The sequence below is a fragment of the Hydra vulgaris genome, chromosome 11 (assembly GCF_038396675.1).
Source record: "Hydra vulgaris chromosome 11, alternate assembly HydraT2T_AEP".
NCBI classification, from domain to species: Eukaryota; Metazoa; Cnidaria; class Hydrozoa; order Anthoathecata; family Hydridae; genus Hydra; species Hydra vulgaris.
The window spans coordinates 22,636,534-22,662,312 of record NC_088930.1 but is presented as its reverse complement, the minus strand read 5'-3'; the positions used below and the strand labels follow the sequence as shown (position 1 = coordinate 22,662,312).

At 25.6% G+C, this 25,779-nt stretch overlaps 1 protein-coding gene and 1 long non-coding RNA gene across 3 annotated transcripts in view; both read right to left on the bottom strand.

Annotated features, from left to right (window-relative positions):
• Positions 1–11,471, bottom strand: part of LOC100208929 (WD repeat-containing protein 75) — a 42,664-nt gene extending 31,193 nt beyond the window's left edge. The window contains exons 1-3 of the mRNA XM_065810484.1: positions 11,218–11,471; positions 4,209–4,338; positions 4,014–4,076 (exon numbers count right to left, since the gene is read on the bottom strand). Coding sequence (XP_065666556.1) covers positions 4,014–4,076; positions 4,209–4,338; positions 11,218–11,366 — 342 coding nt within the window. The 5' untranslated portion in view covers positions 11,367–11,471. The remainder of the gene's footprint in view (positions 1–4,013; positions 4,077–4,208; positions 4,339–11,217) is intronic.
• Positions 11,472–22,097: 10,626 nt separating this feature from the next.
• LOC136087526 (uncharacterized) lies at positions 22,098–25,050 on the bottom strand. 2 transcript variants are annotated; one of them, XR_010641847.1, is made up of 4 exons: positions 23,337–25,050; positions 23,067–23,196; positions 22,775–22,943; positions 22,098–22,671 (listed from the first exon to the last, which is right to left on the bottom strand). It is a non-coding gene; the product is annotated as an uncharacterized LOC136087526 (long non-coding RNA). The 2 variants fall into 2 exon arrangements; XR_010641846.1 differs by having other exon boundaries at positions 22,098–22,943.
• Between the last annotated feature and the right edge of the window lie 729 nt (positions 25,051–25,779).

The following is a 25,779-nucleotide window of genomic DNA, read 5'->3' as shown; positions in this document are numbered from 1 at the left end:
CTTTATATTGTATTAACTAAAAAAAACCTTTTGATGCAAAAATTGCAAAAATGCAATACAGTCAGAGAAACTATTTAGCTTTTACAATAAAGCCTGATCCTGTAATTGGATCATACTCTACAGAATCAAAAGTCTTTGTGGTCTGTTTGGAATACTAAAATAAAGATTTCCCTCAAGTTGACTTCAAAAGTTAAAGTTAGTACTTTCCTAAATAAAATGCAATTTCCAGATAAAATTATTAATTTTCTCAAAAAAGCATATAAGAAGTAATTAAAGGCTTCTTTAAGATTACGTTCTTGAGTTTTAAGGGAAAACGTAGAAAGAAATTTGCCAAGTGAAAATTAGACTATTAAACCACTCCTAATGGCTAACTTTTGAAATCGGATTGTGTCTTTAAAATAGACTGCACACTTTCAGAAATGCCAAACCAGTTTATAAACCATGTTATAAACTTTGTTGTGCAAGGGCATGTGGTGAGATATCAACAATACTTAGAGGCACTAGGAAAAGCAGATTGATGGGATCTTGTATAAATAGAATTTTTATTCACACACAAAAAAAAAGACCGAAAAGTACCTACAAGCATGAAAAAACTTTATAAAAATAAAATAACAAGTGAATATAATAAATCGGTTTATTGTGAATAAAATCTTTAAACTTGGTACTTTCAACTTTATTCTTACAATGAATAACCACAATCAATTGATGCATAATTGATCAGATTAAGTAGACCTTTTCCAAAAATGCATTTTTGAAACAGCTCTTACTGAACACTGAAATTTTTTAACTTTTTTTTTTTTATGTGTATATAAAGATTCCTTTGTGCAATCCTTATACAATTACTAATACAAAAAAAAAAGTAAACTTAAAATGATTAAAAATCATTTTGGACAAACTTTTCAAAGTTGAAATTTAAGCTTTCTTAAAAATTATGCGTTAAAACTTATTCATAAAGATTTTTGTAAACATGTACTAATTTTATTTGGTTACAGCTTTTAAAAAGAAATTTATATACATATTAATTAAACATATTTTTAATATTTTCTAAATAATATTTAACTAAACATATTTCAAAAATATCATTTTAACAGTCAATGTTTAGAGAACTGTCTGATACTTTGAAAAGAGTTTAAAAAAGGTCAGAAGCTCTCTGCTTCTGCATTTACTCTCAGGTGCTTAATACAAAGAAGGGGTAGTTGGTTAACTTTTGGAAAATATACCCACCCTGAGCGCCTGAGCATACTAAGATTTATTAAATTCATTCGTTTATCAAATTCCATTTATTGCCAAAGAAAACTATCTACTGATAAAAAATAAAAACTTGAAACAACCAGGCTTTAAAATGTCAAATTTAAACTAACTGATTAAAATGAAAACTTCAATTATCAGGCCTTCCCAGGAGAGTGCGGTCGGTCGCTTTGAGTGACCACGCATATATATATTTTTTGAGAATTTGACCACGATTTTTTAGCATAAAAGGCGCTGAAAAAACCTAACTAATTTGTCGTATTATTTTATTATTCTTATTCATAATTTATTCTTATTATTAATATAAAAATATGAACATAAAAATGAGATATATATATATATATATTTATTACAAATTTTTTTTTTTTATGTCTAGTAAACATAAAAAAATATATATATTTATTTATATTATAATTATTTATAATATATTTTTAGGTGTTGATTTTTTCAGCAACAATATTTGAGACAAGTAGAAAAATGAAACAGAAAATGTGACCGAAAACTTTTTTAATCTATTTTGAAAATATATTTATATTATTGTAAATGTTACAAGTTATTAAAGTATTATATAGTTATTATTTTAACAAAGAAATTTAAAGTATTTTGCTGCATTCACTGTCAGTAGAACAACTTTCATCGTCACTGCATTCTTCATCTGTTCCTGAGACGTCAGTGGAGCTACTTTGCATCTCGTTCATCTGGACATGATAGTTCATTGTCGGATGAACTTATGTCACTTATCGGATGTGCAGTTATCGGTTTTTCATTTACATTTTCAGGATTTGGGGCAAAGTTAATTTTTTTTTCAAGTGGAAATTTTTTTGTTGCGCTTTTGTAAACATTTACTTACGGCATCTTGCAATATCTCGTTTTTTTCTTCTACAGTCCATACATGGCTGTTTCCAGAAATCAGCATGCACTCTTCCAAGGTGTTATGCTGCAGACTAAGTCTTTTATCTGACAATACTGTTGTTAGTGTGCTGAAGCATCTTTCGACGGCACTATTCGATGCTGAAAAACACAAACACAAATCAGCTACTAGCAAGATATTTGGAAAATCCAATTTATTGCATTGCAAAAAAGTACTTAGGAAATGTTGTGCTATTTTATTTGTAATTACGGAACAAGTTTGATGTAAGAATAAAATCATTTCAAATGCAACACGGAAGAGAAAATTAATGGAATGATTGGTTTTAAAGATTTTGCATAAAACGAACGACCCCAACAGCTGCCAAATGATATTGATGTCAATCTTGGGCATCTTATAGATGACAAAATAATATAAAGTGCATTTGTGTAATCGATTTTAAATCTTTTAAAGTTTTAAATGATAAAACTACTTATAAATACGATTTATTATTTTAACAACTTGTAACATTTACAATAATATAAATATATTTTCAAAATAGATTAAAAAAGTTTTTGAACACATTTTCTGTTTTGTTCCTCGACTTGTCTCAAATATCGTTGCTGAGAAAAATAAACACCCTAAAAATAAGAAAAAAAACATATAAAATAGTTCGGATAATAATCTAGCAAGAATCACAAACACATTTTTTAAAAATTGCTTGTGGTATTAAATATTTCGGTGTTCCGAATATTACGCTGCCCGAGGTGTTACCCCCTCCCCCCTACAATTTTTTTACAACTGATTTATATTTCTTTTGTATTGTTAAACGGATATCGAGTTTATGTATTCCTATTTTTATGTAAAACAGCATTAAATTCAGAATATATTGTAACAAGAAAAAATATATATTTAAATTTTGTGATAAGAAAAAAATTTGTAATAAAAAAAAATATTTAAAATTCAAAAAAAAATATGTAAAATAAAAAAAAAAAATTTTGTTATAAGAAAAAAAAATTCAAAAAAAAAAAAATAAATATATATATATATATATATATATATATTATTTTTATGTTATTATTTCTTTATTAATGATAAGAATAAATTACTATTAAAAATAATAAAATAATACAACGAATTAGTTTGATTTTTTCAGCGCCTTTTTAAAAATGCGCCATTTTTAATATATGCTAAAAAAGCGTGGCCAAGTTATCCAAAAAAAATATATATCCGTGTTCACTCAAGGCAAGCGACCACACGCCACTCCTGGGAAGGCCTGATTGTAATCAGCTTTTAAAAATTCACTTACACTAAACAAGAACTCTAAAAGTTATTGAGAGTTTGTATTGAAAACTGAATAACTTGTATTATTGTTGTTACACATTTTTGATTTGTTTGTCCACATTTAGATCCCAGAATCCTTAGTTTTAATTTATTCAATATATACGCTACAAAAGAAAAACAGTACCCTGTTAGTTTTTAACATATTTGAAACCAACATTTTTTTTCTCTCTTACACATACCATAGTTGTGAAATGTCATTGGTTTGTTTCTTGTTAATGATTATACTTGGTAACATTAACAAGTAATAAATACAATCAACTACTTGTAATGGACCATATCTAACATCATATATTACCTTTACATTTAAAAGCTAAAAATTTTTGTTAATAATTAAATTAGAGCTGTTAAATCACAAAAAAATTACAAATGATTTAAAGCCTTACTTAAAAACAAAGATGTTTAAAAATGCAAGACTACCACTAAAAAAAAAAATAATAAGCTTTATTTGAAATACATCTTTTATAAGCAGAACCTTGTAAAAAAAATTTGGTATTTTAAAACTTTATTTCAATAGACTTTCCTACATAAACTCATGCAAAAAAAAATTCACAAATTTTTAAAATAACACACAAACCTTGTAAACAGTTAAATCAGTGCAATCCCACATAACAACCTCATCCTCTGTACAAGATATTACCTATATTTAAAAATATATAAATAATAAATCTAAATAAAGTTCAGTACATGGTATACTTCATGTCCTAAACTTTTAACCTGCTATCATTATCTCAATGTTTAATAAATATAACTGATAAATAAATTGTCATACTTGCAAAGGATTTTTTTCATGGGGAAATATTGCAATAACATTTTTTTTGTGTTCGTCAAAAACTTTTTCCAAAACACCAGTTTTTAAGCGAAATATTAACACTTTGCTGCCACTACTACATACTATATGCCTACAATAATATACAACACATATTAGTATAAGGTAATAAAATAATGTAACAATAAATTAAAAAAAAAATTAGCATAAGAAAACCAAAATAAAATTTTAAAAAGTATGATCAATATTGTAGGCTATTTTTTCCAATTTAATTTTGCAAATTAAATATCCCTTTAGTATTTTTACATAACTACACCATAATGAAAAAAAAAGCAAACAAATGATTTTCTTTTATTGAACTTCGTCATTGAAGATTTTTTTTAAATGTTTTAGCATAATTATTTTCTAAATAATTTTGATAATTCCATATGACCAGTATAAGAATTCCATAAAAAACCATATTAAAAAAACTTTAAAAAAAACAACAACAAAGAAGTATAGAGCTTTTATAGCTTTTAAAAAATTTAAATATTTAGTTTATATTTTTAATTTTATAGCTTTTTTAGTTTTACATTTTAAGTTAAAAACTATTTAAAAATTAAATATAAAATTTAACCCACAGAAACTAATTATTCTAAAAAAAATGGACTTTAATAAGCAATATTTTTTTTAGTTGCATTTTAAACTTAGTATGTAAAATACAACCTAAAGTGAAAATAATGGATAGACGCATATTTAATAACTTAAAATCTCTTTTCATAAACAATTTTTCATTTTATTTTTGAATTATGTAACACAAAAACAATTTTAAAAGTATTGAACTCATTCATTCAAGTTTTAATTACAAAGGTCTTTTCTTATAACTACTTGATTTCTCACTTAGAGTAATTTCAGTGCAACTTTTAAACTTCAAATTAGAAAAAAATGTTTCACAAATAAGGAGAGTAACCAAGGAACTTTTTAAATATAAAAATAATAAGAAACGCAATAAAAAATAATATTTATAAAATAATAAATCATTTCAATAAAAAAACAATCAAATATTTTCTAATAAATTTTTAGACTGCTAAAATAGATTTTAACAAATTTAAAAATGCTTGTTGCCTGCCATACCCATTTTAGGCGAGTGATTCACCTCACGCTAATGCTTGACTGATGAAAATTAAAGAGTATATATATATATATATATATATATATATATATATATATATATATATATATATATATATATATATATATATATATATATACACATATATATATATATATATATATATATATATACACATATATATATATATATATATATATATATATATATATATATATATATATATATATATATATATACATATATATATTTACACACATATATATATATTTACACACACATATATATATATATATATATATATATATATATATATATATATATAAATTTACACATATATATATATATATATATATATATATATATATATATATATATATATATATATATTTACACATATATATATATATATATATATATATATATATATATAAATTTACACATATATATATATATATATATATATATATATATATATTTACACACACATATATATATATATATATATATATATATATATATATATATATATATATATATATTTACACATATATATACAGTGCTCAAAGTGAAGCGGGATGCCATCCCATCACCTTTTTATAAAGTATAAACTATTCAGCTACCTTTTTATAAATCTCTATATATAACAATGATTAGGTGGGATGGTGTTTTTAATTTAACGAATACCATTCTGTTACTTTTTTTTCTCTACTTTTAACACTGTATATATATATATATATATATATATATATATATATATACTATATATATATATATACTATATATATATATATACTATATATATATATATCAGGCCTTGTTACGAGATTTCGCTGCGTAGCGAAAACGCGTAACGCATTTTTAAGTAACTCAAATCAGCAAATATATTTTGCATCGTTAGAAGTTATATTGCGTCACTAGCGTCTTTACAAGTACGGCATTGTAATTAAAGTTATTTTATTAACGCGTTAAAAATCATACAAAAAGTTTTTTTTTTCTCACTATAACAAAAGTTACAAATAAAATCAAAGTTCTTATTAAAAAAATCATTTTAATTATTTTTTTCAAATATAAACTAAATTTTATTTTGAAAAAAATATTTTTTTCATGAAACGTAAAATATTTGTTTATTTTCTTATGATTTTACATTTGGTTTTTGGTAATTTTATCAATTGTTAATAAATTTTTTCTTATTTAATTTGTGAACTCTTTTTAATAATGTTTTTAAACAATAGAGTTTTTTTTTGTTATTTATCAGTTACCGATAACATACTCGTGATCATAATTTATTTTCATAAATTAAATGAACGTCATTAAAACTTTACATTATTGAATTAACAATAAACAAAATATGTTATTAATAAAATTTTTACATCAAAATAAATCGTGTATTTTTTAAACTATTATGACTAAAAATAATTTTTATATTCAAAAGGAATTTATATATTTAATTCCTTAAGATAAAACTTAAACACTTTATTTTTTTTAACTAATTTTTAATAAAAAAAATAAAAAATGAAACAAACTGTTTCTTTAACAAAAAAATCTATTAGTTTACAATTGCGGTTAAATGCTTTTACTTACGACTTTATTTCTTCTGAATAAACGTCACGTTAACGATAATCAAAAGATAAATTAAATATTTTAAAAGATATAAGTTTTTGCGTAGCGCAAAACTGCTGAGCGCGTAGGCAAATCGCCTCTTCGCAAGCAAAATGCGAGCTGCGTAACGCTTCTTAACAAGGCCTGATATATATATATATATATATATATATATATATATATATATATATATATATATATATATATATATATATATATATATATATATGTATATTAGAAACAAAACACAATATATAAAATGTTTTAATGCTTCATATTTAACAGCCTTTATTCTTTTCAGCATTAAGGCAACAAGAGACTACTAATATTTGCGCATTACTTTATGGCACCATCGTTTACTTATGGCTTCTCTAAGATTAATTAAATTATGTTTACAAACTTCTGCTTTTATCTTTTTTACCCATAAAATCAATGCTGTTTTACATCATTTACTTCGAGGAAAAAATTAGTAAATCCACAAATAATTTTGTTGCAAAACTTAATTGGTCCAGTCTTTGCTTTTATTAAGAAAGGTGTTGATAACCTGCAGGTTATCATGTTATCTGTTTTTGATGTAGATTCTAGTTTTGAATTTTTTTTTGAAATTTATTTATTTATATATATATATATATATATATATATATATATATATATATATATATATATATATATATATATATATATATATATATATATATATATATATATATATATATATATATATATATATATATATATATATATATATATATATAACTCCTAACTGATTGACAGAAAGTTTTGTTGACAAAACATAAAAATTAAAATGCAAGATCGGAATTTTTTTTTGTTACTTGATAGACTGCCTGCCCCAACCAAACCCTCAGTCGATGTAGCAGCACTCCCTTGCGAGTCAGGCTATAAGATAGTCGATGTAGCGGCACTTTGTTGCGAGTCAGGCTATAAAATAGTCTATGTAGCAATACTCCGTGCATGATTTACAGTAAAAAAAATAAAAATAAAAAATTTTTATTAAAAAAATAAAAATAAAAACATTGTTTATATTATTAAAAACATTCAGAATGTTTTTAAAAACATTCCGGTCAATTAATTTTGCATTTTTGCGGGTTTTTTAAAAAACAATTAATTTGTAACTAAATTAATGGTTTTTACTTTCTGACAGCACGCAAATGTTGGATATATATATATATATATATATATATATATATATATATATATATATATATATATATATATATATATATATATATATATATATACATATTTTAAAAAACTATAGTTTTTCATAAATTTAAAATTAAGTATGTGAACCAAACTTTTATGTAAAAAAAGATTTGGATAAAACTCAGCCTTAGTATATAATAAATCATTTATAAATATCCTATTCTAAAACTAGGTTCTCAGAAGCAATCATAACTAAAGTAAAATCATTAAACTTTAGCCAACTTTGCTCAAACACTGTTAACTTTAAACAACACTGTTAAAATGTTATTTTCCTTTCTGTTTAAAATTGATGATTATTTAAATCACTTATCAAACAATCTGTCAAAGAATAGCCTACAAGATATCTGTTATTGTATAAAACTTTCAAGATAACTGTTATTGTATAATAAACTACAAGATATTTGTTATTATATAATAAACTAAACCTCCAGCATATCTATTTAAACTCCTTAAAAAAAATAATATTAATAAAAAAATAATAAAAAAGATTATCAGACAGTTGCCAACATTGTCAAAAACAGTTAAAAACTGATGAGGCGTAAGAACCTACGATGGTAGAAAGCAATTATTGTAAATTAATAGTAATAATAAAACTAATAATAATAATACAATAATAATAATAACAATCTAATAATAGCAATAATAATGATTACTATTATAATAATAACAAAAATACTAATAGTAGCAGTTGTAATAACAATAACAATTATAATAATAACAGTAATAGTTTACAACAATAACACTAATAAAAATAATAATGTTAATTATAAAGATAATAATACCAAAACAATAACAATAAAGACATAGGGGTGGTTGTTTATAAATAAGAAGCTATACCTACATTTATACATTCAGATACTCTCAAAAACACACTCACACACAAAGACATTCACATATACATATACATATATACATACACACATACACGGACACGTTATATATGTAATAAATGAACACATGTAAATAACTAGATATATTATACCTACACACATATTCTTATAAGCTCAGGCATATATACACACAATGCATATAAATATACAAACAGGTTCATACACGCATACAAATATGAAACAGAAGAAGGAGTAGAAGAAAAGGTTACTGAATAGGTTTAAAAATAAGAAAAATTAAAAACTGTTATAATTAAGAAAAATAGTCAAATTTAATTAAAGTTATAAGACAGTGATAATGATGTGTTAAAACTTTATTAAGTATTTTTATGGAGGTTAAATGTTTTGATTTTGGCAATGAAAGCACTTCTAGTAATGTTTGGAAGACTTATTTTTATTGAAAATGGGAGAGAGTTTCCAGAATGAATTGACTATTTAGTAGATATGAATACCATATTTACTACTAGTTGATATTAGATTAGGGCTGCACTCTCCTACATAAAAACCGGGGCAATGGTCACCCTAGGTATTCACAGCTGTTTCGAAGTGATCTTTACGGCTTCTTGTTTTTTTTTTAAATAATCACTTAATTGGTGTTACTAAAACTTTTTAAACTTTTAAAATATTAAAGATAACTTTGTTCCGTAAAAAGAATATAAACACCAATAAAATGTTTTACCATATGATATTGAATGAATGATTAAAAACTTTCTTCAATTTTAGATAAAACATCCCAAATGATAAGCTTGGCTAAATTTTAGTAATTTGTTGTCACTTTTTATCGAAAAAAAATTGAAAAAATATATTTTAGATATTTAATAATAAATATACACATTGTAAGACCACTTTAACTTAAAAAGAAATTTATTTGAACCTAATTTTTAACTGAAACAGGCAATATTTATGTCAGTAAAGCAAATCGCTATTTTTTTACTCATAAAATATTAAAGGTCATGTGATTGTTTTAAAATGTAAAAAAAAATTTACGTATAAAAATAGAAAAAATGCTGTACACCAGCCAAGTTTGAAGACATATGGTCTGACATAGCTAGAGGTACAGAAAATAATTTTATGATTTTCATATGTATAAAGGATTGCAATTTTGATAATTTGGTGCCCTTTGCAAAAAAATTACAATTTTGATTTAATAGTGATCAAAAATAGAAATGCATCAATATCTAACTTTTCTTCAAAAAATAAGCAAAGGGCACCAAAAATCAGATAGAACAAACATTCATTGATAAGTGCTTCAAATTTCAACCATCAAGGATGTAGCTATGCCAGACTATCTTAGTTGTCCAAAGTCAAGTTTTTTGTAAATATCTCAAAAAAAAAACAGAAAATTGATCACAATCCTTGGCGATATTTTAACATTATTTATTTTTATTCCGTTTAATGTAATTATTTATTTAACAAAGAAAGATAGATCTTTTATATTTTTGTTATTTGAAGATGAAAGCGTTTATAGAAAAAAAATACTACTATTTTAAAGTTAATGAATTTTAATACTTTTTATATGGAAATGCTTTTTTTTGATAAACTCGTGACGTCAGGCTCGTTTATATTGAGTGAAACAGCTGTGTATTATGATGTCCCACACAAAAACACAGTTTAATAAATAGATGAGTTCTTACTTCAAAATATTTAATAAACTATACAATGAGTACAATAAGTATAACAAGTATATACAATAAGTACAACTATACAATAAGTCTGAATAAAAATTACTTGGCTGGAAATGTATTAATCGTTTAGACTTATTTTGAAGTCTATAAGATTTTTAATTTGAGTAGATGAATCTTGCCCCATATTTGACACCCATACTTTAGGTGAAAGTTAAATATGGCATGCCAAATATTGATTAATGTTTCATAGTTGAGAAAATATCTTATTTTAGAAAGCATTCCATTAGCTTGACTTAATTTGCAGGATATAACAACTTTGTTTGGTTTTAAGTCTTTTGACATATCTGCACCTCAAATTTGAAAGGTGGAAACATGATTAAAATTTCATTAAATCAAATAATTTATAATATCTTTTTTGAAATATTTGGAAAATGGAAATTATAGTACTTTGTTTACAATATTTATTTTTATTTACTAAATTATAATTAAAAAAAACATACACATACCTTTATTCAGAAAACTTTAATAGAATTAATTTGAGAAAATAGAAAAAAAAAACTCACTTTGAATCTGCTGTTATAAAGGGCTTGATTTTCACAAAATATTTGTTACACTTATAAGGATAAACATCAGAAGCTGTACACTGTTTTTTAACAAATAATTTTTTTTTGTTTTTGTCTTTTCGAGAAGCATTGTGCTTTTCATCCCCCATTTTTATTTACCATGCTATTTATACTAGATTCATAATTGTAATAAATGTTGTGTAGCGAAGTCTCGAAATATTTCTGTCCGGTTTTGTAGCGTAAATAAAAGTGTCGCGAAGGTAAAATTTACCGGAAAACTCTTTATAAATATACCGCCTGGGAAGTTTTTCTTACTTATTTTTGTTTCTCTTTAAAAAAAAATTTTATTCTGAGGAAAATTTACCCTCTCCGATTTAAAATTTACCGGTAAATTTTGAATCAAATTTTACTGAAAAATTTACGTCACTTGTAAATAATAACGGGTTGGGGTGTGAATTTCCACCTCAAAGAGATGAATACATAAAATTACATTCAAAATACATGTAATGGGTATTCAGGAAAAGTAAAGATTTTTTTTGCATTATAAAACGTTAATATAGAGTAGAACAAAAGCGGATAGAACGATTTAGAGGTAAGAATGAAGTAGTTGTGACAACGTTTATGTTTAGCTTCTACTTATTTACTAAATAAACATTTTTCAAATGCTTTTTTAACATGCTGGGGAGAATATTTTTCTTAATAAGATGACATAAAATTTTGATTCAAAATAGCTTTTTTCAATGGATTGTCAAACTTTTGGTCGCGTAATAATTATCTTTTTTTTTAAAAAAAAAAAAAAAAGGACATAAAGTTCTCGGTAAAATTTGTTCGCATTTCACCGGAATCAGCAAATTAAATTTGCTGTTTCCAGTATTTATGAGTTAAATAAAAACGGTGGTCAATGAGGTTAAATGAAATACATCAATTATTCGCTTGGTAAATAGGGCTTTTATTAATAATTTTTTCTAAACTGACCAATGAATCTTTATAAATTCTTTGTTCAACTTTTAAATCAGTTATTATCAAATCTATTCTAATATAAAATATGTCTTCAAAAAACTTGTACACAAAATAAATAAAATAAACTGAGGACCAGGTGGCACTTGCAGTGGAAAACTTTCACTCAACAAAGCTGCTCAATCATTCAGCATACCAATAGCAACTCTTTAACGACATTGTTGAAACAACTGATAGTGGTTTAAACACAAGATTGTCGCAACATAAACTCATCAAATTATCCGATTAAGGCTATAGTAGAACTTACAATGATGTTATCACTTTAGTTACTGACTATTATATAAACGCAACATCTCCGACCGAATGGACAGAAGATAAACAAATCGTGCTGTGGCTTAGTGGCGTGTACTTACCCGCCATTAAAAAAACGTCCAGTTAAATAGTTTAGTCGATTTGTTAAAAATTAGGTTAATCAACTAATTATTTACTTAAATAAATTAAACTTTCATTAATCAACTATAGGTACTCCTATTTTTGTCGTAGATGGACACTTGACACATGTTACCCATCGGGTTGTAATTATTTGTGTCAAAAACAGTATTTTGTTAATTTGCTTACCAGCTCATTCGTCTTATATTTTGCAGCCACAAGATGTCGATATTTATTGCCATGTTAAAAGATTTTGGCCCAATTTATTCATGAGCTTTATGCAGAGAGAGTTCAGTAATATGTCAAAAGAATGTTTTAGTAAACTGCAAGCAAAACCTTTTTAGCTCTGGCGAAGTTTTTTACACGCACACAAACAGTCACTGGATTTCAAAACACTTGTTTGTCTCCTCTCAACATCAAGAAAATTGATTAGACTAAATTACAAATTGCTAATACTTCAAAACACTTTGATCTCAGTCTGAGTTTTTGTTATCTCAACCACCAGAATCTATACCATTGCCATCACCAATTTCAGTCACTGTCTTCTAAATCTACGCCAACAAAATCCAAGTCAAGCTCTAAAATCAAACTCCACTGTCAACTCGTCTGTAACCAACTTTTCATATAAATCCTGGTGTTCAAAAAGAAATTCAAAAAGAAGTTGAAAAAAATTCCAATTGCTTGCCGCAGCTTTGTGGCAAATGTTTTGACAAAATATAGACATGCCAAGATCCAAAGGGAAGTGTTTGAATAAAAATGAAATATTATAAAGATGCTGACAGCAAAAAAGTAGCAAAGCAAGAAAAGAAAGAGTTAACAACAAAGACTCCAACAACAAAAACACCCGTAAACCAAGTCAATTGTAAAAAGTGCCGTGATGTCTTGAGCAAAGCTTCAGTAAATCAAATTAGTGAATAACATAATTGCAAAAATTCAAGATGCAAGGTAAATGTAAGGTTTGGCTTTGTCAAATATACAATCGGAAGCGATATATGAAAGTCACCGAGTTTTATTGTACCGAATAGTTCAATAAAACTTAACTCAACCTCCAGAACCTCTTGAAGATTAACCATCATCGGATAAATAAAAGTATATTTTTAATTAATTGGTTGTTTTTTTATTGTTATTATTTATTGCATTTTTTAATTAAACATTCTTTTCATTACCCAGCAATTTGGATATTTTATTCTCCCGAAATATGAGGGTAGAATCATATAGTTTTTTTTTTCCAATTAAAAAAGCTTCTAAAACAACTTTTTAAAAAGTTGCATGATTTTTATATATTTAAATACACCTCAAAACTCTCTGCAACTTAAAAAAAAAAAAAGAATTAAAAATCTTTTTACCCCAAAATATAAAATGAATTCAAACTTTTAACTTTTTCATTTGACCCGCTCTTACTCTCTATAATAGAAGAATAGAGTAACTTTTATATATTTATGTATTTATACAATTAACTTACATTGAACATTCTTTGGTTTATTTTAACACAAAAAATTCAAAATTACCTTGATAAGTTTCTTATCAAGGTAATTTTGAATTTTACGACAAATGATAATATGAAGGTAATGTATGGTCTAAAAAGAAATACAAAATTAATTAAGTATTAAATATTAATTTAATAAATAATTTATTTAAAAACACTAAATATATAAAAAAAGTTAAGTTTTAGAAATCTATAACTTGTTTTTGACGGAATGTAACAATGTTGCGAAACGTTAGCCAACAAGTTTGCATCATCATTGTGGGGATCATTTCCTATTTAAAATAGCTAACTTCTTTTTTTTTTTTTTTTTTTTGACAATATTACTAAACAAAATAAAGATTCTCAATGGTCTCAATGATTAAATTCGTTTGTGATAAACTAGTTATACTGTCAACAAATTTTATAGCGCTGCCAGTCTGTAAATTTCTACTTCTGTTCGTATGAAAAGTCATACGTTTATTGCATGATTACTTGCATTATTTGAAGCAGTGATAAAGAATAAGCTGGTGACATATTTTGTTTTTAGATAACACATGTTACTTTTAAGTCTGTGACAAATTATAAAATAATATCATGCATTTAATATGTCATTAAGTTGACTCTATATTTTGCATATTTTGCAAAATTCAGATTCAGGTGTTTATTTTCATGATAAAATTATATGGCAAAAAATAATTAGTAAGTATTACACTACACAGTGGGCCAGAGGTGAGCAAACCCCTCAAAACCAACTTTTATATTGGAGTAATTTCTATTTGTAAATGTAATCTAGAGACCCTCAGCACTCTAAAACTGATATAATTTTTTCTCTACAATAATTCATGAGCTCTGTATATTAATTTTACCACGAAAATGGCAATATTTTACCTTTCAAATATTGGTGAAAATAAAAAAAATTATGTAAAAAAGAAATATCAGGCTTGTATGATAATTTTACAAAATTTTAATTTCTTAACGGTATATATTAGTATTAACGGTATATATTATTTAAAAGATGAAAATTCATTTTTTATGCTTGCATTTTTTTCAAAGTGTTTTTCAATAAAACCTCTTAAGATGTGCAAACTTTTTTTTAACATTTACCTTTACACAAGCAGAAAAACATTACATTTTATGTGAACAAGTGTAAAAAGATGATTTATATAAGAGAAGAATTATTATTTGTATTTATGCATGAAAAACGTTTTTATTTATGTAAAAAGAAGAGTTTAGTTTAGTAAAGAGAAATTAGCTTGTTTACGAGAAAAAGAGATTTTTAATTTCTCGTTGTGTTGAAAGCGAGAAAACTGCATCACCTAGTACTTTTAGTTTTAATGTCGTCTAAATAACTTTTCTAAAATGCCGTTTTCATCTAGAAAATTGTACTTGGATCAAATGTATTTTGTTAATTAAAATAACCACAACCAAAAAAATGAAAAAACAGTAAATTATTTGTAAAAAATAGTCATTTCATACACCCTAATATTAATTTTTTACTCTTAAACAACAGAGAGCACTACACATTGAAGTTCTCCAGGCCCCAACCAAACTATGATCTTACAATGAAAATGCTTTGCAGCTACGATACTAGGGTGTCTAGAATAATGAGGAGTCAAGGAAAAGTCAAAGATTCTAATATACCTGAGGAGGCCAATTCTCGTTTATTCAAACGTTTTTTCCTTTCAGATTGCTCGACTTGCTCAAGATTGCAACTTTATTTTTAAAATCTAAAAGTTTTATCACTACTGTTCTCGGCTTATTTTATTCTTTTCTTGCAGTTCTAAGGGCCCGTTATCTAGACATACAACTGTTCCATCTTATTGAAAAACCATTAAAATCATCCTTGGCCACCCCTAAAATGACCATCTGTACGGTTACGACCACTTCCAGAGATCGAATATGGCCAGATTTAAGTTTCTCGATTTTTTCTTTTTAAATCTCTATTACTTTTTAACAATTAATTAGTACTATTTGTTAAAAATAAAATAGTTGTTCTCGAAGGTTAAATTAAACTTAATAATTTCATTGTATAACTTGTGTTCGGTAGGTCATTAAGGCATCGAATTTACAGTGTCAGTGCAAGGTTGTTTATCGCACTATGAAAAACTTATTTTAAAAATATGTAAGAAAAAAATAGTTTTAAAGTAACATATTAATTTATTATCAATTACATACATGCTGCAAGTAGACAAGAGAATCAAAATTTAATTTTTCGTGCTTTCTTCCATGCAAAGGTTTTTATATAGTCAATTAATTTCAGTGTCGAGCGTTTTGCGTCAATTAACTTTACGTATAAGATGTTTCTAAATGTTTGTTGACAGTTAGTTATCCAATATAGCATAAAGACATCCGTCTTTATACTGTATTGGATATATAGAGTTATTTATCCAATATAGCATAAAGACATCCGCAGATGTCTTTTTGCTATATTTGATATATCATAAAGGAAGCCAAGCAGAATATTATGTGGTTTTATTTGTTGAAACCTCTCCTTAATAGACTATATAGCTATGTCCAAGATAGTAAAGTTGAATTCTAGCTTGAATTTCTGTTTAGGATCTCTTTGTGCCTTGACTTAATCTCCATATACAAACCGTCGTTTATGCCTTCATTTTTTGCGTCCGTTCGGGAAGTATTACTAGATAAATTATTTAGCCTTAGGCTCGTGAGTGTACTTTAAAGCATTATATATTGCACCTATTTGATAACTTATAAGCCTCAAAGCATTAACTTTACTTTCCCATGTTTGTTTTGTTCAATAATAAAATAGAATAGCGCATTCACGGAAGAATTAAAAACCAATATTGCACACGCCTAAGAATGCCATATCATGCGCTGGAATTTTCTCTAAATCAATGTTAAAGTTATATCTGAAATTAGTAAATCAAGCATTTAAATCACGAGATATTAAAAAAAAATGTTGAATAAAATTTGAAAGACAATATCGAGACCAAAACAAGCAAACCAAAGAAACGATTTTAATGCGATTGAAAAAGTGAATAGCCACCTCTAACAATTATTTATGAAAGTACTGAAAATATATTTCAATATTATTATTACACTCTTAAGATTTTTTAACCAAATGAACTATGTTATTTAAGGTGAGTGCGCCAAGTACAACCAAGGATGGAACAACCAACCTAAACGAACAAAAAAAAATTTATATATATTTATATACAAAAACTGTTCGAATGATTTGTTCAAAAGGGATGTCCAGAAATTAAATAGCAGGACGTAATCTTAATATGTTTTTATTTCTTATTATTATCGCCATTGTAACTAAATACCGTCGAATTGTTTTAGCTTTTTATAGTGAAGGAAGTAACTCATTCTCCTTTCATGAACTTGATCCCTACAATTCGGAGAAACAGAATTGTAGGGATACTTTTTGGAGACCCAAATTAATATAAATTTGAATTATTTCGTTTAATATTAAGTGTTTATTTGATATACCTTCAATGATTACAAAATTATGCTTTGGGATAAATAACTATTCTTAACTTATTAATAAATTTTATCTAAGATTTTAATAACATACTCTCGTGTGCTTGATAAAAGAAGAAAGAGAGGGAGGGGGTGTAAATTTTAGATCAAGTGAAAAATTAATAATTTCAATTTTTAACAGACACAAGCGCTTGATGTACTTGATTTCAAGGAAAATTTAAAAGTTTTGAACTATTACTATTTACTGAGTTTCCCAGACCACCTTCATCTGTTAATTTGTATTTATTTATAATTTATTTTTTTATCTGCATATTTTTAAAAAACCCCTTTGAGATAGAAAATCGCAACTCAGTTTTTTTAATGTGCTGTGGGGTTATCTTTAATGTTAATTCTTTTTTAGATTTTATAGCAGAAAAACTACGGCTTTTATATCAAAAATATAAAACATAAATTTCTACGAAAATTTTTACATCTTTTTTTGCAATTTATTGCAAGTTGATCTATTTTCAAAGAAATTAAAAAAAAATATATTAGCGGCCTGTTGAATAAAAAATGGCTTTGAGCATGTACTAAATATTGGACAATTAAACTTAAATTCGGCCTAAATTAATCACAAAATATAACAGAAAATAAAAAAACTTTGTTTTGATTTTTTATATAAGGGGGAAGGGAGGGGGAGGGGTAAGGACACTATATAAAGGATATATATATATATAATATATATATATATATAAATATATATATATATATGTATATATATATATACATATATATATATATATATATGTATACATATATACATGTATATATATATATAATATGTATACATATATACATGTATATATATATATATATATATATATATATATATATATATATATATATATATATATATATATATATATATATATATATAGCTTTTGACAAAATTTGGCATGTTAGTCTTCTCCATAAGCTAGCTTCATATGGTGTATCTGGGAAAGTTTTTGAGATTATCAAATCGTTTCTTTCTAACCACTTTATTCAAGTCATACTTGAAGACCAACACTCTTTTTCATTTCCAGTAACTTCTGGGGTACCTCAAGGTTCTATCTTTGATCCTGTTTTGTTTCTTAACTACATTAACGATCTTTCCAAAAATCTTATTATCTAAAGTAGCTCTTTTTGCTGATGACTCAACTTTGTAATCCTATTTTGACTAAAAGTCTTCTCTTTTCAATCGCTTAAAACAGGCAGCTTATCTTGAATCTGATCTCACTTCTGTAACAGATTGGGGCTCATAATGCCTTATAAATTTTAACTCCAACAAAACTCAGTTATTTACTGCAAACGACTATTGCAGTACTGTCGACATTCCTATATCAATGAATGGCAACCCTCTCACTGAGTCCTCTTCTTTAAGTCTTCTTAGATCATTGTTTACTACTGACCTTTAATGTAAACCATATACACAATCGATTGCTAAATTAGCATCAGCTAAGGTTGCTTCTCTTTATAGTGCTTGTCATTTTTTTACCCCTGATTCCAATCACTACCTCTACAAATCTCTTATTTGTCCCTGTATGGAATACTTTTGTCATATTTGGGCTGGTTCTTCTAATGATGCTCTTTCTTTTCTAGACAAAGTCCAAAAAGGAATTGTAAACATAGTTGGACCCGCTCTATCTGCTAAGCTTGAGCATCTTTCCCGTCATCATAAAGTTGCATTTCTTTATTATCATTCATTTACTGTATTTTTCCCTGCATGCTCTAAAAACTTTTATTTGTTTAGTTTTTTAATTGTCCATTTTGTAATTAGGTCCGAAAAAATATAGTCCTAGCAATAATATAAGCAAATAAACAACAAATAAAGAAATTAAATTTAATTAGAAAATAAAAATAAAATTATTATCCTGAATAGTTAGCCATTGAAAAATGTGGAGTTTTTCACTAAAACAATTTTTAAAAAATCTAATGCAAAAATATAATAAATAATAAACAAATAATATCATCTTTTAAAATCAGGTTATAATTGACAGGTTGAAATGTTGACTAAAAAATGTTTTCAACTTAATTTTTCAATTACTAGAAAGTTATATAAGAAATAAACTCTGGCATTTTAAATGTCCATTATATTTATTATTATTAAAGACTTTTTTGATTCATGCAACTAAAAAAAAACTATATAGAAAAGTTAGTAAAATATATAAAACCTTTATTCATTATAAACATATAATTCATTATAAACATATAATTTGATTTTTGCTAATGCATACATACTTTGTAAATCTGAACTTGTTATAAGCAAGAATCCTTGCCTGATTTGCAGGCTCCTAAAAAAAAGTTTCAACTAGTTTATTAAAAGTTTATATTTTTTTATTATATCTATTTTTTATTTCTTATAATATATACCATATATCTTTGTATTGCAAATTTAGCTAAGTAATATGAAATCATACTGAAATAGGTAGCTGTGAGGACTTCAGTACTTATAAAGAGAGACTATTTCAGGGTTCCTACAGGGTCATTGGTATTTTCTTAAGACATTTTCTTAAAAAAAAAACAGGACTGTTGAGGCCTAAAAAACAGGATTTTTCTTAGCAAAACAGGCTATTTTGTGACACAATTTAAAAAAAAAGAGAAATAAACAAGTGAAAACGTTTTATAAACAGTAAAAACTATATATACATATACATATATATATATATACATATATATATATATAAATATATATATATATATATATATATATATATATATATATATATATATATATATATATATATATATATATATATATATATATATATATACACATATATATATAGATATATACATAAATTAGTAAAAAACACTTATCTAACTTTTTCTTCTACTTGAAGTTTTACCATTGCTGGATCATCAGGAGGAGTATCCAGCAATGGTGAAACTTCAAGTAGAAGAAAAAGTTAGATAAGTGTTTTTTACTAATTTATTATTGCTCTGTTCTTTAAGAATGTTGAGAACTCTATTTGTAAAATACACTAACATAATTTACATATATATATACATATATATATATATATATATATATATATATATATATATATATATATATATATATATATATATATATATATATATATATACGTATATATTCGTATTAATCTGTATATATATATATATATATATATATATATACAGATTAATACGAACACATTTAATATTTTAGAAAACAACTAACATATATAGAAATTGGATAAATTATTGAAGCTGCTGACCAAGGAGAGTCTCACAGAAGCATTGGAAAACGTTTCAAATGACAAAACTCAACTATTAGTAGATTGGTGAAGAAGTATAAGCACACTGGTACAGCTGAAAGGTCTGTTGGATCTGGTAGAAAGCCTAAAACATCAAAAAAGGAAGATCACTATATTCTTAATGCCGTCAAAAAAGATCGTAAAATTACATGTTCTGAGATAAAGCTAGAATTGAATTATACTAATATCTCAAAATGGACAATATCTCATCAAATAAAAGCATCAGGGGAGTTTTTGCTGGAAAGCAAATAAAAAAACCTTTTGCTAGTGAAATCGTTTGCAAAAAAAGATTAAAGTGGTGCATTGAGCACAAAGATTGGACATGTGAGCAATGGCCTAAAGTTATTTGGAGTGATGAGTCTCCATTTGTGCTGTTCCATAATAGTCAATCTCACTGCTGAAAATTAATTGGGGAAAAGTTCAACCCCCAAACATAAAAGACAACCATTAAACATGACACAAAAAAATTAATGTTTGGGGTTGTTTAAGTGCACACAAAGTTGGAAAGCTTTACCGGCTGGAGGGTACCATGGACCAGCATTTGCAGCACAAAATCTTAGTTTATCAATTTGGACCAAGTATAGAAGAACTTTTCCCTAATATTGACTACACCTTTCAACAAGATAACGATCCCAAACATACAGCATGGTTGAATAAAAGATATCTGGAATCGAAATTGATACCAGTTATGTCTTGGCCAGCACAGTCTTCTGATTGAAATCCAAGAGAAAATCTTTGGTTTATATTATATAGAAAATTGCAAGATCGTCGGCCAACAAATGAAGATAAACTGTTCCAAATTCTTCTTGCTGGTTGGAATGCTTTACCAAATGACTTATTAAAAAAACTTGTAGATAGTATGCCTTCTCGATGCGCAGAAGTTGTTCTCAGAAACAAAGGATGGCCAATTAAGTACTAATATAGCTAAAACTTGAAAAATACTTTACAAATCCTAATTTCTTTTCATTACATGTAATGTACAATAATATTATATACATTTCTTTAAAAATTGTCCTGAATTACTTTTATTATATGAGTTTAAGACATTTTTTAATGTTTTTTTATCAAAAAATTGAGTGTGGCTTTTTTTTTGCACCCCACTGTATATATATACATATATATATACATATATATATATATATATATATATATATATATATATATATATATATATATATATATATATATATATATATATATGTATGTATATATATATATATATATATATATATATATATATATATATATATATATATATATATATATATATATATATATATATATATATGGTATAAACTAGCCCTTAAACAAATATGATGCTTTGTGTATGACTGACAATATCAAATTTCAAAAAACAAAAAATTAATAAAATTTAATAGAGCATATTACTTTATACTTATGATATTTGGGGTTAATCTTAATACTTATATTATAACTTATAGTTAATTGTAATTTAGGAATCCTATTTTTATATTTAATAATTATCTTATATTTTATTTTTTTTGTAATTTATACTTGTAAACTTTTATGTCTTAAGCTTTTATTTTAAACTTTTTTAAGGAAAGAATTAAAAACAATAATATTTTTTCTATTTTTAAAAATTTTTCAATTGAGAACAGCCTTTCATTATTTTAATTCTAGTTTTCTTTTCTTTCCTATTTCCATATCCAACTCTGCACTTAGTTTTCTTTTAAGTTTCTGTCCCAACTCTACTTTTTGCTGGCTTTCTAGGAATACAACCCTTGACATTTTTGCAACACAAACTTTCAATAGTTTTTTTTCCTTGTCCAACATTTTTTCAGCAGAACCTATTTGTATTTTTGGCTCTTTTATGGAGTGCTCAATATCTTCAAGCTTTAATTTTCTATCGTTGCACTTTGCCTAAGTGTAATGGAAAAAAAAATTTTAATTGATGAAACAATTTTATTTATTTATTTGAGAAGTTTAAATTAAACTTTTTATTTTTTTAAATCACTCAAAAAACCTTATCTACTTCATTTTTCCCTTTCTCAACCAAGTATTTTTCATAGGCTGAATGAGAATTTTTGCATCCATCAATGATTGCTGGAGTCACCTTAATAGCTTTGAGTAATTAAGTCTTTAATGATTCAAATTGACTCGAGGGGATCTTCACAGATGTTGTTGCCATGTTTCTAAACAGAAATAAATAATAAAAACTATGATAATTAATGGTAACTAGCATTTTAAATAAACTATCATATAAATCCTTTTTAATCATCTGAACAATATAAAACAACTAATTCTTGTAAATTTACCTCGAATAATCTTTATTGATAAAAAATCCTCTTTCTGAATCTACATTTCTATGTAGAAGTAAAACTGTTAATGCAAATTGGCAAGGTGAAAGTACTTTGCACTGCCATTTTCGTCTTCGAAACAGCGAATCTAGTAAAATAACTATACCAATTAGTTATGAAATGAAGAATAGTGGGCCGGTTTAATCAGGTCTATTATCTATTTTCACTGAAAAACACAAAGAATATTTCATGCATTAGAAAAATCCTATAAAATAAAAGTTACTTTACCTTTTTCCAATATTCTTCGACATCTACATTGACAGCAGTGTTTGTAACTTTGATATAGGCTTTAACCTTTTGGATGGTTGCAGAATAACATTATCAATAACAAACTTTGAGAGCAAATTCTTTAGAAGGTTCTGCATCTTTGGGAACAGGACTGTAATCATTGGCTGTTTTGTTTTTAATTCAATTGTGAAGCCTTTGAAATCGTGAACAATAAAGATGACAGAGTATGCAATGGCAATATTTTATTATTTAGTGCTTTCTGATTGATTACCTGCTTTACGATTGAACTCTTTGATTTGGTAGAACTTTTAAAAAATATTCTCACAAATTGTTAAACTACTCCATTACTCTCACTAATTTGTCTTGAATGCTTATCCAACGAGTAGAGATGTCTCAATATCCCTTGACCTTAGAGCTCAGTAAATGATTCCACAGCAAAATATTCTTCAATTCTTTTTGCAAAAAATTTAAAAAACGGTGCAAATCAATTGCTAATTGGTCCAAGTCAATATCTTCAGAAATCAATGATTTCAAACCTTCCAAAAAAGAATTGGAAACTGTATGGAGCGGACATGACCCAACATTGATAATGAATTTTTCTTTTTTTTCAAAATCATTTTCTTATTTTTTAAGAACAATTTATTGACATTGGGACCGTCCATACTAATGGAGAGAATTGACTATGGTTGCAGTTGAATTTTCCCTGACAAATTTTAAAATGACCAAGAAGGTCATTTTAAAGTACACCTTCCTAAAAACAATGTCCCCAAGTACGATGTAATTATTTGCTGAAAGTGATTAAAATGGTACGTGGAATAAGCATCATATTGTTTTTTTTTTCCTGTGATGTAGTTGTTTCTTAAAATTGAAATGTGAATGGTAAACATTTCAATTCATTCCAAATAATTTTTTTAATATAAGGGGCAATGCCAAACTGAATCATATATTTAAGTTTATCAGATTTTTGTTGATATGCTTTAGCAATTTCAATTAGAATTTGTCACAAATTTAAATTGTGATCTAGCTGATTTTGCATTTTTTCCCGTTTCTTTGACTTCAAATGTAGATTAATCTGGGTTACACCAGCTGAAAATGTTTATGTCTACAGAACAAAACCTACAAAAACCATGGTTAACATACTTATTTGAAGCTTTTATCCATGGATAGAACTTTTCCCAGGATAATTGGTATTTAGTCTTTCCCATATACAAGTACGGAAATATTTACTTCAAAAAATTAATTATTTTCACTAAAACATAAAAATAACAAATTGCACTCCTGGCTGCCTAAAAGGTTCATATCAGTATAACAGAGTCTAGAAAATCATTGTAAAGTTTAATTGCAGTTGCAACTTTTATATTGGAAAAGGCTTTCCCATTAGAATTCTGCAAAACTGGTTTCATATGGGGAAGGAGAGGCTCCTTAACTCTGATTTAAAAATCTAAACCATCTAAACTATAAAACCATCTAAACTATAAAACTACCTAAACCCTAAAATAAAATTGCAGTATGAGGTTAGGATGGTAATCTTTCTAGTTGTCACATAAAACCCCCTGATCAGCAAAATAGGCTAACGCCATATAAAATAAAATTGCATTTCAAAATAATTTAATTTATGAATCCAGTTTATTTTATTTTTAAATGAAGTGAAAACTTCATTTAAAAATAAACTTTCATAATTATTACTATAATTTAACTATTCATGTTTAACATAACAAAATAAATAAAAATTATTCAAAAATTCAATTTATAACATTTATATGGTTTAATATTATATTTCAAAAAAATAGATGTTACAACTACGTTAAGTAATAACTGATAAAACAAAATTAGTAAACAAACCTAAAACAAAATTAGTAAACAACCTAAAACAAAATTAGTAAACTTTGTTTGAAAATTTTTTTATCTTGATTGCCTCCTAAATCCATAAAATATATAATTTTAGATATAAACATCGTCAGACTTTAAAAAAAAACAGGCTATTGCCATAAAAACAGGCCAAAATAAAAAACAAGAAAAAAACAGGAAAACAGGCTCTGTAGGAACCCTGCTATTTAAGAACTATTATATATTTATATTTTATTACTAATAATAAAAAAAAATGTTAACAATTAAACTAATTTACCATGAACTGTTTACAATACAACTGCCAATATTTAAATTTGACCTGAGGGTCAGAAACATTTCGAAACTCTTGCCAATATTTGCTTACTATTTCTTTCCTCAGTTCGTTAGACATTCTAATATAAACAGATATTAGGTTAATTAAGCATTAAAAAAAATCTGGCATAAGTTTTACATAGACTGGCAAATGTTCATTTAGAAGACATAATTGTTGAAAATTTCAATTTACCATTTTCATTAGCAAACAAATGTTGTCTTCATATACTAGGACCATAGTTTTAAAATGTTTCGTTATTTAATAAAGATTTCAGTTAACCAC